The sequence below is a fragment of the Manis javanica genome, chromosome 15 (assembly GCF_040802235.1).
Source record: "Manis javanica isolate MJ-LG chromosome 15, MJ_LKY, whole genome shotgun sequence".
NCBI classification, from domain to species: domain Eukaryota; kingdom Metazoa; phylum Chordata; class Mammalia; order Pholidota; family Manidae; genus Manis; species Manis javanica.
This window is the reverse complement of record NC_133170.1, coordinates 18,770,760-18,787,234: the sequence shown is the minus strand read 5'-3', so window position 1 is coordinate 18,787,234 and position 16,475 is coordinate 18,770,760. Positions and strand designations below refer to the sequence as shown.

At 39.6% G+C, this 16,475-nt stretch overlaps 1 protein-coding gene across 6 annotated transcripts in view; it reads left to right on the top strand.

Moving 5' to 3' along the window:
• The window catches only part of PDE6H (phosphodiesterase 6H), a 186,012-nt gene that overhangs the window by 147,342 nt on the left and 22,195 nt on the right, over positions 1-16,475 (top strand). For 4 of the 6 annotated variants that reach the window (XM_073223444.1, XM_073223446.1, XM_073223443.1 and 1 more), the window contains 2 exons: positions 11,066-11,239; positions 12,240-12,280. In XM_073223444.1, coding sequence (XP_073079545.1) covers positions 11,106-11,239; positions 12,240-12,280 — 175 coding nt within the window. In that variant the 5' untranslated portion in view covers positions 11,066-11,105. Of the gene's footprint in view, positions 1-6,759; positions 7,096-11,065; positions 11,240-12,239; positions 12,281-14,940; positions 15,427-16,475 lie in introns of those variants that run through there. The other 2 variants (XM_037023132.2, XM_073223445.1) reach the window with 2 other exon arrangements.

The following is a 16,475-nucleotide window of genomic DNA, read 5'->3' as shown; positions in this document are numbered from 1 at the left end:
TAAATAAAAGCAAATATTAATTTACACAGGGACAGTGAATTTTGTACTCAGTATTCTCAACAGGATACACATTTCTCCTCTCAACATTTGTAAGCACCCCTTTTCTTCCAGGTACGGTTCTGGTTTTGTGATACAACAGTAGACAGCAGGCAAAATCATTGCTCTTTTGTGGAATTTATGTTCTAGGGGAGACAGAGAATTAAATAATAACATAGATAGAATAAATTATATAGAACAAGAAAGATTTAAAACTGGGGCATGGTAGATTCATGGTCTCCATGAGTGAAGTGAAACCCGTTTCTCACACTATTAGTGGAGAAACATTGCTAGTCAAATGGGGTATTTTTTTCTGCTAAGCCCAGTGTGTCCTCACAATTTATCTTAATGCACTGCTTTAGGCACAGATGTCAGAAGGTATGGAAGCCCCTAAAAGATGTCTGTAAAGATCAATGTGTGTGTGTGTCATATGTGTGCCTTCATTAGGGGAGGACAGCATTCATAACTTTCACCAAGTTCTCAAAGGGGTCCATGACCTTCAAAGGACTGAGAATTGCTGATTGAGAGCCTCTGCTTGATGATATAATGCTGGGCTTTCAGTAAGCTGGAGGACAACGGCCACTTTCTCCTAAAATATCCTCTGGTATCACAATCAGGGTAGGGATCTACATGAAATTCCCATTTCTTATTTTTATCACAGTTCATTATTCACATGTATTTAGCAGATGGCAAAATTGAGATTAAGAGACTTCTTGAAGAGGTCTGAGATGGGAGGCACTGCCTCTAGCCCATGCTGACAAAAATGTGCTATGTCCCTTCCCCATATCTAAGCTTTTGCACATGTAAGAAAATACCCATCATGACACAAAGAATGCTATTACTCTAAGGACCTTAGCCCTGTAATGCCAAATAAAATCAACGGAACTTGGAAATCTGCATAGGAATTTCCAGAAAAATGATCAAACCTTTGAAGTATCTTCTAACTTTTCTTTGTTGTTATGAAGATGCAGCTGAGAGGTAAGTTCTAGGCATATCCTCCACCCAGTGGTATCTTTGAATGCGCCTGAAAAAGTGACAAATGACTGCAGACTGTTAAGACTTCCCCTTTTTGCACAGACATATTTCTTTGAGGCCAAATATATCAGTTTTTCCTGTTATGTACTTTCACTGGCATGTTTAAGACCTCTTTGCTTAGTCCAAGGTCCTGTTTTTTCCTAAAAGTTTATAGTTTTACATTTAAAAAATAAGTCTGTGATACATTTTGAGCTGGTTTTTACACACAATACAAGGGTTAGGTATGGAATTTTAGGCCATCAAATGTGAGGTTTAGGTTAAGAGTTATTTTTTCTTGGATGTACATGGACAAAATATCCATGCTTATGATCATTTATTCATGCTCCAGATGTTCATTATCCAGTCCATTTCTTGAATAGTCTATCCTTCCTCCATCGAATTGCTTTTGCACCTTTGTCAAAAATTACTTGGGCATATTATATGGGTCTGTACTGGGTTCTCTACTCTGTTTCATTGAGCTGTGTGTCTATCCCTCTGTCAATAACATACTGTCTTGACTACTGTAGCCATATAGTAAGCCTTAACATTAGGAAAACAGACCTCCTTCTCTGTTTTCTTCTTTTTCAAAATTGTTTTGGCTATTCTAGTGCTTTCTGCTTCCATAGAAATTTTAGAATAAACTTATCTATGTCTGCAGAAAACCTTGCTGGAATTTTTATAGGAATTGCAATAAGCATAGATCATTTTAGGGAAAATTGATATCTTTACTATGTTGAGTCTTCCAACCCATAAACATGGTATGTTTCTTCAACTGTTTAGGTCTGCTTTGATTTCTTTTTAATCACATTTTCTAGTTTTCATTGTATAAAAACAAATCTTGTGAATGTTTTATTAAATTTACACTTAGATATTTCATTTTCTTTAGAGCAATCATAAATGGCAGTAGTTTAAAAATTTCAGTTTCCACTTGTTCATTGTTATGTCTAAATATAATTGATTTTGGTATTGATCTATCATTCTTTAACCTTTCTGAACTCACTTATTAGTTATAGGAGGGTTTTTAAAATGTAGATTCCTTAGGATTTCTAGGTAGTCAATCATGTCACCTGTAAGAAGAAATAGTTTTATTTCTTCTTTCCCGATTTATATGCTTTTTTTTTCATGCCTAATTGCGTTGGCCAGAAGTTTCAGTGCCATGTTGAATAAGAGTAACAGGGCACCTAGTTAGGATTTTTTTTCCCCCTGAACTACCATGGCAAGAATCTAGTAATACGTGTAATTATTAAGTCACTATGTTGTATATCTGAAACCAATATATCATCTTTATTCCAATAAAAAATAACAAAGAAAGAGTAATGAGAACAGACATCTTTCATCTGTTCCTGATCTTAGAGAAAAAGCATTTAGTCTTTCATAGTTAAGTATGATGCTAATGGTAGATTTTTTTATAGATGCTTTTATGAGTTGCCCTCTGTTTCTAGTTTGTTGAGAGTTATCATGAATGTGTTCTAGATTTTGCTGAACACTTTTTCTGCATCAACTAAAATAGTCATATGATTTTTCTTCTTTAGCCCACTGATACAGTGCACTATTTGACTGAGTTTTGAATGTCAGACAAGGCTTTCATGTATGGAATAAATCCCACTTGATCATGGTGCATTATTTTTTTTATATATTGCTGTGTTTGATTTGCTAATATTTCACTAAAGGATTTTTATACCTAAATTCATGAGAAAGATTGGTCAGTATTTTTCCTTTTTACTGTCTTTGGTTTGGTGTTAAAAAATTTCATGAGGGTAAAATTGGCATCATTAAATGAGTTGGGAACTGTTCCCTCATCTCTATTTTCTGAAAAAGAGTATTGTATTTTCAATTAATACATTATTTGTTTTAAGATTAACAGTGTTCTGAAGAATCCACAAACATGGTAGGATATTAAGGGAAGAAGAGGCCAGCTTTGTACATTTCTCCTTACATTTAGGTGTTCTTCTCTGGAGTCTACTGTGCATTTACCAGTGGGAATCTCATTCTTGAAGATTCCAAATGTGGAGGAAATGTGTCTTTAATGTGTATCTTCCTACTGACTGGTATTTTAAGAAACACTAAAGTAAGATTAGAGATTAGCACTTGTGAAAGCAGCTTATAGCACAGCTAAAATTTTAATTACTTTCTAATTACCTAATACATGCCTTTTAACTCTTTTCCTATGTATAATTACTAATACTTTCCCATCTGTCAGAAAGAATCATGAACCATGGGTTATAGAGCTATGAAACATGACTTCTTTTTTTTAAAGCATTTTATGATGTTTAGTTTTAAAATTTGCATATAGTGAAACCAGCTCCCCGTGGCATATAGTTCTATGGGCTTTAACAAAAGCATAGAGTTGTTGATCTGCCTAACAATTAAGGTACCAAATAATTCCATCACTTTCAAATATCCCTTGGATTTTTTTCTTTATCATCAACTCTTCTCAACTCCTGGCAACCACTGCTCTATTCTTCAATGTCACAGCTTTCCCTTTTCTAGAATGTCATAAATGAGCTCAATCTGTATACAGCCTTCTGACTCTGGATTCTCTCACTTAATAAAATGTATTTAATATTCATCTGTTTCATTATATCAATAATTCTTTTTTGTTTTTCTTTTTTTCCAACAAGATTTCTGCTGGCTTTATTTCTTGTGTCTGTGAAATCTTAGAGTGTCCACATGACCAAAGTTCTTCCAGAAAAATTCCTTAGTCATTGATCACCTTGTGTGGAGCCATGTAACCTGGTAGATAAAATCAGAGATAGACAACTGACAAAAAGTCAGCTATCACTAGACTAACTGGTGACCAATGAACTGACCTGGTAGAAGAGCTCTGTCCAACAGTCAGCATGTATTCACTGCTGATTGGCCGAGTTACTCAAATCTTCTTAAACTCTGGCAGCAGGAGTAATAGAGACAGAATCGGAAAGAGAAGCCACATAAAACACGGGGTATTCACTGAAGATACAAGAAGACCAGATCTTCAGAACTTCACAGTGTCTTGGACAATGTTTCAATCTCCACAAAACCTTGCTGAGGGCAGATGATGTCCCTGTCTTTCATACCTCCCTTTGTATCATGTAATTTTGCTTTCTACATAGTCCTTCTTTTTAGATGTTCAAAAAAAAATAATTTTTTTTTTATCATTTCCTTTCTGTTTCAAGAATTTCCTTTGTATTTTTTTAGGTTAATCTTCTGTTACTAGATTCTCTTAGTTTTCCTTTTGTCTGGGGATGCCTTTATTTCCTTTCATTCCTTAGGATAAACCCACTCGATATAGAACTCAGAGTTGATAATTTATTTTCTAGGACTTGAAAAATGTTGTGCCACTTACCCCATGGTTTCTGATGAGAAATCCTCTGTCATTCAAATTGTTTTTTCCTATAGGTAAGGTGGTATTTCTTTCATTGCTTACAATTTTTTTCTTTAGTTTCCTGAAGTTTGGTGATGATGGTTTTGGCATAGATTTCTTTGGAGTTGTCCTACTGGGTTTGCTAGTTTCTCAATTCCATAGGCATATATCATTCACCAAATTTGGGAAATTTTCAGCAGTTATTTCTTCAAGTCCTTTTCAGCCTCACTCTTTTCTCATTTCCTTCTAGAACTTTGATGACATGAATATTAGATCTTTTAGTTTCACGGGTCTCTGAGGGTCTGTTGGTTTTTGGGGATCTATTTTATCTTTTGTTCAGATGGGTAATTTTTATTATTCTGCTTTTAAGTTTACTGATTCTTTCTTCTTTCCTTTTCATTCTGTTGTTGAGCCCATCCACTGAGTATTTTATATTAGTTAATGTAGTATATATTATTTTAGTTTTGTTAATTACTATATTTATGTTAGTTATTGTGCTATACTTTTACAGCTGTTTTTGTTAGTTATTTGTATTTTTTTATTATGTTATTCATTGTACTGAATTGTAATTTTCATTTTGTTCTTCTTCAGATACCTTGTTATTGCTGGGTGGTGGGGAAAATTCAGATCCTTGCTTGGCCTCCTCTGAGACCACTCTGGTAGGAAGGAAGAGCAATGCCTCCTTATCACTGATTGGAGGGGAAAGTCTAGGATGCTCTTGTGGCCTTCTCTGATACTACCCATGTGGGAGTGAGTTAGGGCTACCTCATTATAGCTGAACCAGGATAGAAGTCTCCCTACTCAGCCTTTGCTGATGGAGGTGAGGTTGACTATATACTTTTTCCATAATGCTGGATTTGTTTCCATGGTCTAGGGTGGTTTTGTCTAAATATTCTCTGCCTTACTAGATTTCATCCTTCCAGGTCATTTGTCTAGAGAAAGCAGGCCTTTTGAGAGGATTTGTTTTGTTTGGTTTTGTTTGCTTGTGTGTTTGGATGGCTGCCTTCTCCTACATCCAGTTCAGGATATCCAAAGCAAAAAGAAAACCCAGAGAACTTTTTGCCATTACATATGAAGGAACTGAGACTTGAAAATGTGTCAGTCTTGCACATAGAAGAGATTGTGGTCAAACCAAGCCTACACATGAGTCTAATTTAGTGCTTCTCAAACATTAATGTGCCAACAAATCACTTTGGTACTTTGGTAAAATTCAGCCTCTGATTCAGCAAGTCTGCAGCAAGCCCAACATCCTGCTTTTCTAACAAATACCCAAATGGTGCTAATGCTGTTGTTATACTTTGAGTAGCAACATTCTAGAACACGCAGCTTATTGCTATTTCTACTGCCTTCACCAAAGACCCATCCAGGGACCGTATACTCTGCTGGCTCTGGAAGGTGTTTGTTGCCTTCAGACTACTCTAATTTTGGTAAAGACCATAGGAACGTTTATCAACAAAACAAAAAAACCTTAAGCCATTTAGCTGCTGTGTAATCTGCTTGGGGCTGTAGATTAAGAATCTTTCCCTGCCTAGGAAGGATAAATTGACCTTCTGTCTCTATGATTTATGGAGTGCAATTGTCTAACAGGTAACAGTTTGGGGAAGGCATGCTCTCATTCACTGGCAAAGCATGAATGACTGGAGCACATGCCCCTTGGTCCATGTCTGCTCTGTTGTATAGTAGAAATACAGCCAACAATCTAAGGTGTGCCCAGATTTGGGGCTTGCTTCTGGCTCCACTACTATATATGCAGTCCAGAAAAAAATAATCACTTAATTTCTCAATGATAAACTTGTCAAAAAAGCTTAATGATACTGCCATATGAGGGTAAGGTCTACTTAAAACTGCATAAAATGATGTATAAATTAATACTAGTGGCTTAATTCAATTGGAAGACTGAAGCCAAGTGCCCCAGTGGATTGGCTTGCAGCCTGGGCCCTATACCTTCAAGCTTCTAGGTATGGACGATCGACCAAGCAATTTGCCAACAGATGTCATCAGTTAACAGTTCCCAGATATCACTTGGGATCTTTCTCTGTCATGTATCACTGCATTTTATGTTATTCTTGATTTGTGATTCCAACTGCCTGAGGAAATATATACAATACAGTTAGGGAGAGATAGTTTATATTTCTCAGTGTCATGTCTCATATTATCAATGTCCCCACGGTGGCAGGGGGCACTATGGTTCACTCTCTTCGTTCCAGTTCCCTAGAGTCCTGTAAGAATTATGACATGGGTGTGTGTGTGTGTGTGTGTGTGTGAGAGAGAGAGAGAGAGAGAGAGAGAGAGAGAGAAATTTGTGCAGTTGTATGTGTGTTTTAGGGAAAGGGAAGGAATGGGGGCAGCAAGGGCTAAAGATGGGAATGTAGGAGGGCAAAAGATACTGAATCACAAACTTAACACAGGCTGTAATGTTTGTGTGTGTTTGTGAATTCAGTGCCTATTTGTTGACAGGAGAGAGCCCACATCTTTCTTGTCAGAGTATCCAATTATCAGAAAACTGCTCAGCTGTCCTAGTCTCACCCCCTGTCCTTCCATCTTCTTTGCGCCTGGATTGGTGCTCTAAGCTTATGACAGGGGGATTACGGAGCTTGAGGCAAGTCAGGATGCAAAGACCCTTTATTCATCTACTGTGAAGAAGACGGCTGGACAGCTTCTTATAGGAGCACCATTCAACTCTGAGTATTTCCCAATATCTGGTGAGTTTAAGGTGATACAATAGAAGGGCTTTTGGGGGTGAGGCTTGATCTGGCTCTTAAACAAAGAAATGGAAGAGGAGAACACGCTGAACCTGGGGGTCCAGACTGTGGCTGGGCATGGAAATGAGAAAACATGAAGGATCGCATCCAAACTTTCTTCTAATGCCATGTGGCAAGTTTACGAGCAAAACGGGATTATTACACGGTCACTGCAAACCTTGATTACTAAATTCATTTAGAAGGAACCCCAAACTGACCCTCCCTTTTTGTGGCTCCATAGCAAACAGTTTTCTGGGAAAGGAGAGGTCTAGGGCACCGAATGACCACAGAGCAAACAGTTCTTTACGCCCACGATGGGCTTGACAAGTTGACCCAGGCACCCCGAGGCTGCCCAGAGCGTGGGGATGGGGAGAAAGCCGAGGGCAGCCTGGGGATGACGGCAGCGCAGCGCGGGTGGCTCAGCCCGCCCTCTGGGGTTCGCGTGTTTGCCCCAGTCTGAAGCAAGGTACCCGGTGGGTTTTTGTTTTTGTTTTTCATGGCTTCGGTTTGGGTCTCCTTGGCTCTCCAAAGTATTTGATTCTCTCTGTGTCAGCAGGACCCTGGGGACGTTTTCACGCCCAGCCCCATCAGCAGGGGAAACTGCTTTTATACTCACCGCCTCCCCACCCCCTCTTTGTTCATCAACAGTAAAATCATCTGTCTGCTCACGTCTTTGCCGAGAAAGCAGGACCTGGAAGTGTGGGGTGGTAGCAGCAGAATGAGAGAGCCCTCCTCAAGAACCTCCTGAAACTGCTCGTTCTTAGCTGGAATTCAGGAAGCTCGTCCGTGTAGTTTTCCCCCGGCTGAGCTCGGCTGTCTTGTCTAAGGCAACACGGGCCCGGTTCCCCACAAAACTGGGATTTGAAATTATTACCTTGCCGAATCCACCACCTCTTTCTGTGGAAGAGTTTGCAATCTTCACAAGGAGAAGGGCTAACGTTGCTTTAAACATTCTGCCTCAGAAAGGAACGGGCTACTTGACACTTTGGGAGGCAAAAATGTGAAACATCCTCTGATAGTGAAAATGAAGTCTGGTACTAGAGTCAGGATTATTCAGTTCCAGGACGCCCTTGGAATTCCTAGGAAATCATGGTCAGGGTAAGTTCGGCCTTTGGTGTTATCTGCGGCTGACAGGACCGACTTCCAAGGCTGGAAAGACTCATCTTTGTTCTGCTCCTTCCAAAGCTTTTACAGGAAGAACTGGAGGGTGAATCTGTGGCAGAAACCCTCTAGGGACTGGTAAATGCTCCTAGGCACTCACAAATGAGATACGGTACATGAAATGCACAGGAAACATAGTAACAATTATTATCCATAGTGCAAATCCTGAAGGCCATGAGGGCCCAGGGATTAGCCAGGCGACGAATATGTAACTCTTTCCGAGAAGAATTCTTTTACAGAATGCATCACACTTAGAGTCAGACATGAACTCCCACCAGGCTTAGAGGTACAGCTTCAAAATTACATAAACATGCAAAGAAATCTTGCCAGAAAAGAGGGAAAGTGTAGTCAGGGGAAGATGGATTTCAAATGTGATTTTTAAGTCCTTTGGTGTCACTATTAGTGCTGTGAAAGGACCCAAGGCTTCCACAGGCAGACTTTGAGACCATGAGTCAATTAATAGTTGGGGCATTTGAGGGGTGCAGAGGGAGATGCAGCCAGTGTTGGTGGCAGTCGCCTCTCTGAGTCATGACAGGGACTCTTCGTAGTTGACCCGGGAGATGGGGTGCAGGGAGTCAGATGAGCCTGAGTCACAGCTACAGACCTGTTTGCCCGGCTGCCTCTACTTCCAGGAGCTCTAGAACCGTTACTCTTTTGTGAGCCCTTCACACCAAACACTCTGTTTACGTTATCCCACTTAGAGTTGCCAGGTAAAATAGAAGAAGCCTAATTAAATTTGAATTTCTGATAAATAATAGGTAATTTTTTCAAGTATAATTATGTACCATGAAATGGGATATACTTACACTAAAAAAAATCACTTGTTTATCTGATATTCAAATTTCACTGGGTATCCTGTATTTTTATTTGCTAAATCCTAGTAACTATCTCTCCAGATGACAGGAAGGAAAGTGTGTGAGTCCTTACTGCTTTGAAAGAATGGGGAAGTCCAAAACAGAATCTAAGAGAAATTCTCTAGTTTTCCTGCGTGGCCTTTGTCAGAACCAGCATGTGTCAGTTACTGAGACTAATTCTGCCCTTGGCAGCTCCCCAGCCTTTGCCAAGGTCCCAACCACACTTGGGAGAGGCACCAACTTTGCCTGTTTACCAGGGCAGGACAGGACCCACGGCACAAGAATCGGATTCACTGAGGAGAGGAGCTGGCAGCCCATTTTCTTAAGACCAACTGATGCCTTCTCTGTGGTCTGATGGAGAAGTCACAGGGTGAAGGATGTCAGTTTCTTCTTTCATTTATTCACTCATTTGGCAGATATGCATGGCACACCTACTATGTGCCAGGTACTATTGAAAGGTTCAGAATCCACAGAAATGAACAAAACCTGAACGGGCAGCCTCATGGAGCATATTCCAGTTGCAGGGGGTAAGACAAGATCTGTAGCTGAGCAGGTGACCCAGGGGCCCGGAGAGGCTCATCATCCTAATACCAGCTCACCGGTTAGTGTGTTTCTACTGAAGAAGCTGAGGACTGGCAGAAGAGAATGAAAATAGTAATTGGGGAAGGGAAAATAGGGAAAAATGTCTTGTAGGCAAGGATAATAATTTAACCTTATTTTGAAAGTAATAAGACAAAGTCAATGAACTTGAAGTTATACAAGGTAAAATTTGAGGGCTGTGCACTGTGCCAGAAAGAGCTGGTTAGCCTGGGCCACAGATTGGCAGGGAGAACTGAAGCTAAGTATACTGGTATAAATCTCTAATGGGTGAAATAAGGATTCTTATGAAAACAAAGATCCCAGGTAGTAGGTAATGGAAGAGGTTGGCTCAGGGCAAGAGATTAAAGCTACTTGGAAGTCCTTTGGAACTTTTCAAAATCTTTCTTCCCAGAGTAAGTATTACCTCCTTTTGTGATAGAGAAAGAGAAAGAAAAAAAGGCATTTTAGCTTAACATATTTATTTTTAAAATTTACCTTAGTTAATCGTGTTCTTTTATTTGTTCTTGAAAAATGACAATGGACATTTCTGTAGCTAAAATAAAAATCTATGAAAACCACACTGGATACATCCATGATTTGGATAGAAGAAAATGTTGAAGATGTCTGAGAAATGTGTGGCTAAAGAACCTCATGTCTGCTTGTAGAATTAAAGCACAAACTTACTACTTAATATCCGACCCTGTACTGACCTCCAAGTGTGTGTGTGTGTGTGTGTTGGAGTGTGCTGAATACTGCATGGATGTTGGCATCCCTGATTCAGAGCTCTGCCTGTTGAGATGGCTGCATTGTTATCCCCCAGAATTAGGAAAGAGGTCTCTGGATCACATGAGGACCAAACAAAGTAAGTATTATATAGAACAAAGCCCATACAATGAGTCAATAAACATGGAGACTCAGATTGCTTTACAGCTGGATGGAAAAATATCTAAAGCTTAAAGACCGTATCAGTGCTATAGAGCCTGTAGATATCAGTTAGTCCATTTATTTCCTCTCTCTACAGATGGCGGAACTGGTGATGACAGAGGGGAAGTACACCATGATAATAAATTTACCTAGAAAGCTAGTAAAGGATTTATTAGAACAACATATCTACCTAGATTTTTGGTTTCTAAATCTGTCATTTATTACAACCTACTGTATTGAGTGCCTCCATAGATTTATACCATATTTTCTTGAAAATCCCCTTGAAAGATGATAACTACTTCTTTTTTGTGTCAACACAAAACATTGAACTTTTCCTGAGCTTGTGGTGAAGGTCAAATAAGCAACGTTCCCCATACAGTGAAGGGTCTTCTTTTCTCCCCTCCCTGTCTAAGGAGCCTGGAGGAGAATTTCGGGCACCTGAAGACCATCAGAATGAGTGACAGCTCTGCTCAGGCTCCTCCAGCTTCAGACCAGGGTCCCACTGCCCCACGCAAGGGGCCCCCTAAATTCAAGCAGAGGCAGACTCGCCAATTCAAGAGCAAACCTCCAAAGAAAGGTGTGAAAGGGTAAGACCAAGGTGAAAAAGCAGCTTTCCTGTCTTCTTTTTTCTCCCACAAGACTGCTTTGGTTTTGAGAAATGAATGCTCACAGTATTAAACAGGCTTATAAAAATGTCCGCCCCATCCTCTGCTTTCCTCTCGCACGCAGTCTTCACTGAATCATGTCTTCAGCCCTTGCATGTTTTCTCTCAGCCCCCAGACAAACTTAACATGGCAAACAGGGCCTGTCACGGTAACCTTTGACCTGACCTTCCAGACTCTCCTTGGCCACTCCTTTGTATCAACATACTCTCTGTTTTAATCTGGAATACTGACACACTGGCCATTTCCAGAGCACATAGTTTATTTTTATGGCTTCAAATGTTATGTTTTCATTAATTTTTCTCTATTCCTTTTGGGCAAAATCCTGTTTATTTTTCAGTACACAATCATATGTTAATTTCTTTTTGAAGCCATTACCGACTTTCTTAAATAAACATTATCACGTCTCTCATATTTGCATTGTGTACATTCAGCTATCATAACTTGTGCTATTTCACATTACGTTCATCTATTTACCTCTGCTCCCTGAGATGGTGATTTCTCAGAGAAAATTTGTTTTTTCCTTATGCCTGATACATAGTAGATACTTAATAAATGCTTTTGGATAACTAACTAAATGGATAATTAACTAATCATTTTAATTCCTATCATACTGCTTTCTCATTTTAACTTGTATTTCTAAAAATGAACCTTGACTAAATTGCCCCACCAATAGTTCATTCTGGCTCTTGATCATCTTAGGCTAAATTTTTACAAGAGAAAATATCTCTCCACTTGTCCACACTGTGTAAAGCCTTCCTGAGTGGTGTTTTCTTTGCCCAGTTCAATGCACATAAAAGGAATTTCTCATATACAAAACCTTAAATCTGTGTTCTTCCCCCTTGAATCAAGACCTTTCTGTGTGAGTCATTCTACATCCTTTTTCTCTGATCTCAGCTATCTTCTCTTATTTTTCCCCCCATAGGTTTGGAGATGACATTCCAGGCATGGAGGGGCTAGGAACAGGTAAGCTCCCCAAGGATTTATGTTTTTATCTTTTTATATACCTAAGGTCTCAAGGGACTGTGGGAACTGATAAGAAATACGCAAGGCAGCAGATCCTTTGAAGGTATAGAAATGTGGAGGTTTAATCAAGTACGTGTATGCCCAGATGCCAAAATTTTAAAGAAATCTGGGTAGGCCTAAAGTTTAATGAATCCTCTTGTTCTGTTAAATAACTCCTGAGGGCATGTCATGGTAAATTGTAGACTTTCATGGTGGAAAGATTCACCGAATTAGTCTAGCCAGCCCAATTTCTTAATTTTTTCAGGAGAGAAATCTGAGATGTAGAGGAATTAAGTGACAATCTGAGGCCACAGAGTGAGGTACTGGAAAAAAGGGTGGGGCCTGGAGAACGTTTGACTCCACCAGGCAGACCAGTCCCTTACCAGCTTCCTCTTCTTACGCATCCTCTGGCACCCAGAACAGGGCTGTGCACACTGAATGTATTATCGAAACAGCAGGCAAACTGAAAAAGAAATTAAGGCCTTTATTTGGAGTCTCAGATTTGCAACTCCTGGCAGCAATTCGAAACAGTCCTGTCTGCACAGGGGAGCAAGAAGTTTTTATGAGAAAGAAGAAGAGAGGGCATTTATATGACTTGGACAGAGGAGGAGAAGGAGAATGGGAATTATTGACTAACAGGCACCAACAGGCTGAGTTATTTCATTAACAACACTGTTTGACTAATTCAGTGACTCCATCAAGTGAAACTAGTCCTGGTAAGCTTGCATTAACTACCCTACCTCTGTAAAGTCCAGACATACTATTTTTTCTTTATGGTCTTTTTTGGGTTGCCCTGTTGATTTTATGAGAAATTTCTTACAAAAACAACTCCATTTCTGGCCAAGTTCAAAAGGTCTTTTTGCCCAGTTCAAAAGTTCATTAGTTAGAAAGGAAAGTGGAGCTTCAAAATGGAGTCTCTCACATCCAGAGATTTTATACAATTCCGGAGTATACAATGCAATCTTTTTTAGTTGGCTAGAACAACTTTATTCCTTGACTAATGAGTGCAAATTACTGCATATTCCTTTTAAGAATTAATATTCTAATTTTAGAGCAGTTTTAAGTTTACAGAAAATTTAAGCAGGAAGTACAGAGCCCTCGCACACCTCCCCTGCATCTTTCCTACCCCTGTTCACAGTCTCCCATTTTATTAACATTCTACATTAGTGTGATATATTTGTTACAACCGATGAACCAATATTGATACATTATGATTAACTAAAATCTGTAGCTTAGATTTGAGTTCATTTTTTGTGTTGTCCAGTTCTATGGGTTTTGACAAATGCACAATGTCGTGTATCCACCATGACAAGTTCATAGAGACGAATTTCATTGCAGTAAAAATCCCATTCTCCACCTGTTCATCCCCCTCCAGCCCTTTTCCGCAAACTCCTAACAACCACCAGTCTTTTTACATTTCTAGTTTTACCTTTTCCAGGTTGTCATATAGTTAGAATCTTACACTCCATAGCCTGTCCAAACTGGCTTCTGTCACTTAGAAATATTTATGCATTTAAGATTGCTCCATGTCTTTACATGGCTTGATAGCTCATTTCTTTTATCACTGAATAATATTTCATTGTATGGTTGTATCATAGTTTAGTTGCTTCCAAGTTTTGGCAATTATAAATAATATTGGTACAAATATCATTGTACAGGTTTTTGTGTGGATATAAGTTTTCAACTCATTCAGTACACTTTTGACAAATCAGCATCCAATCTAAAATCAGCCAGACAATTCTTAGTGCATTTGCTTTTGCAGTCAAATACCATTCCTGGGATCTCAAATTTTCTAGCCAATTTATAAAGCTTATTTGCTATTCTTCTAAATCAACTGTTTCTGTGGTTTGGGCAAGTGTATATAAGAGTAGCAAGGTCACTGTGGGCTGTGGCTGATAGGCTTAGCTCTGCCAACATATATGGAATAGAGGAAAGAGCTTTATACAGAGGGGAGGTCTGAGGCCTTTGGCCTGGTCCTAGCTCCGTTTCTACAACAGTGATTCTTTGCTGGATGTTTAATCTCTCCGGGTGTCAGCCAGATTCTCTGTAATTGGGGATAAAAATATCTTATCGCCTGAAGCACGAGACTAGATTAGATAATGCCTTGAGATCGTATCTCAGTGTGCAATTAGCTATAGACATTTCTAAATGTAAAGGAACCAAACAGTGAGTCAGAGAAGCCCAAAGAATGCATCTGAATTGGTAGTGGGGAAAGAAACTGGCTTTCCAGACCATGGGAGTTTAAAATACTTCTATTTCTCATTTTAACCTTTGGCCTGACTAGAATTCAACTTCTTTTCCCTTAGTGATTGTGCTTTGGCCTGCACCCCCATAGGCAGCCCCAGCCAAAAGCCTTGGGTCACTTCTCCAGGGAGGATGCAGAATGAAACCAAAGGAGATATCTGGGGGGCCTATTCTGGGGATATCTGAACCCATCAGCAGCAGAGGATTAATTAAGCAAGTGGTCTGATCCTTCCTGAGCTGCATTCTAGATAATGTCCAGGTTACTGGGACAGAGAAGAGGCAAGAGGAATGAGGTGTCTCTGCCTGAAGAATGTCTTTGCTGAGAAGAGGCTCTCCTGAGGGTGAGGGTGGCTTACGAGTTCTTCCGTTTCTTGCAGATATCACAGTGATTTGTCCCTGGGAGGCGTTCAGCCACCTGGAATTGCATGAGCTTGCTCAGTTTGGGATCATCTGAGGCACCAGAGGTCCTGCCACTCTCAACAGCATCTGCCATAACTTCAATTACTTTTGCCCGATTGTCTGCTAGTCTTGAAATTCAGCTGTTCGGAAGTGGTTTCTTTGGCTTATACAGTCATTTCCCATTAGTTATTACTAACAGTTTGCTAGTGTCAGACTCTCTGTTGCAGTACAGCTCAGCTCAGAATAGTGGATGAACATCAACTTCTGTTAGGGCGTTTCAAAATTTACCACCTTTTCCTATCAGCCAGTTAGAAGTCATCAGTATTTCTCCACAATTCGTTTATTTATTAAGTCCTTCAAATCAGTTTTTGCTAGGCACTCATTACGAACACTGGTAAGCTTTTAAAAGAATATTTATGTCACTCCCCTCCCTTCTCATTTAATAAAGGAGATATTTACCTTGACTCTTATGATGAAGTTGTATTAAATGATATATGCAGATACTGATGTCCTGTTGCGAGAGCCAGTTAAACAAAGAAAGCACAGTAATACAGGAAATAAACATATTGTGCGCAGAAGAGCACAGGATTTAAGAGTCAGGTCCTGACTCTGTTTTGTACCTTTGTAAATCCTGCACTTTTTGGGTCTAAATTGTATTGAACTAGGTTATCCCTGAGGTCCTATGCCACTTTAAATTATAGAACTCTAAATTAGGGAAGACTGGACAATTGAACTCAAGACTCGGACAATGTGAGCCTTTTTTACAGTGCCTTGATTGAAAAGATTTATGTACCCTAAAGTTTAGACTCAGTTGCAAGGGAGAGGTAGTTGAACCCGCTACACAAAGCGATGGTTTGCTTCGCCTCCAAGGTTGTGTCAAATGTAATGTGCACATAGTGATCCTTCCCCAGTACTTTCAAGGCAATTGTGCAATTGAAATGCTGCCTCTGTGTGGCTTGGATGATTAGGGCACTAGCAGTATTAATTTCTTCATTTCAGTTTTGTAACCTGTGGTAAAAGAATGGAGTAAATTAACTGAAAAGAAGGGTAGGATTATAGAAAGGAAAGAGATCTGGGTTCTAATCTTGACCCTCCCAGTAAATCGTTCTGTAATTTTAGGTAAAGATTCACCATTTGGATCCCCCAGTTTGCCTGAATTTGGTGATCGTAAGTTCGTGGTAGGGATAAATTCTGTGATGCTGATGTCCTCGGAGACGGAGCCTAAGAATTACAGGAGCTCAGCATTCAAGATAATTTCTTCTGCTACAGGCTCTGTGCTGCTTATTTTGCACAAATGACCTGGTGACTTTCCGGCCAGAAAACTGGAAGCCCAAGGAACACATCTATATTGGAAGCGGGTAAAGAGACTGAATTTCCAGACCATGGGAATGTAAAGTGCTCTTATTTCTTACTTTTACCCCTGGGCTGACTAGAATTCCATTTGTTCCCTTCTTAGTGGAAAAGAAAAAAAATACAACAACAAAAAAAGTGTAAAGTCAAAAGTGTAACCATG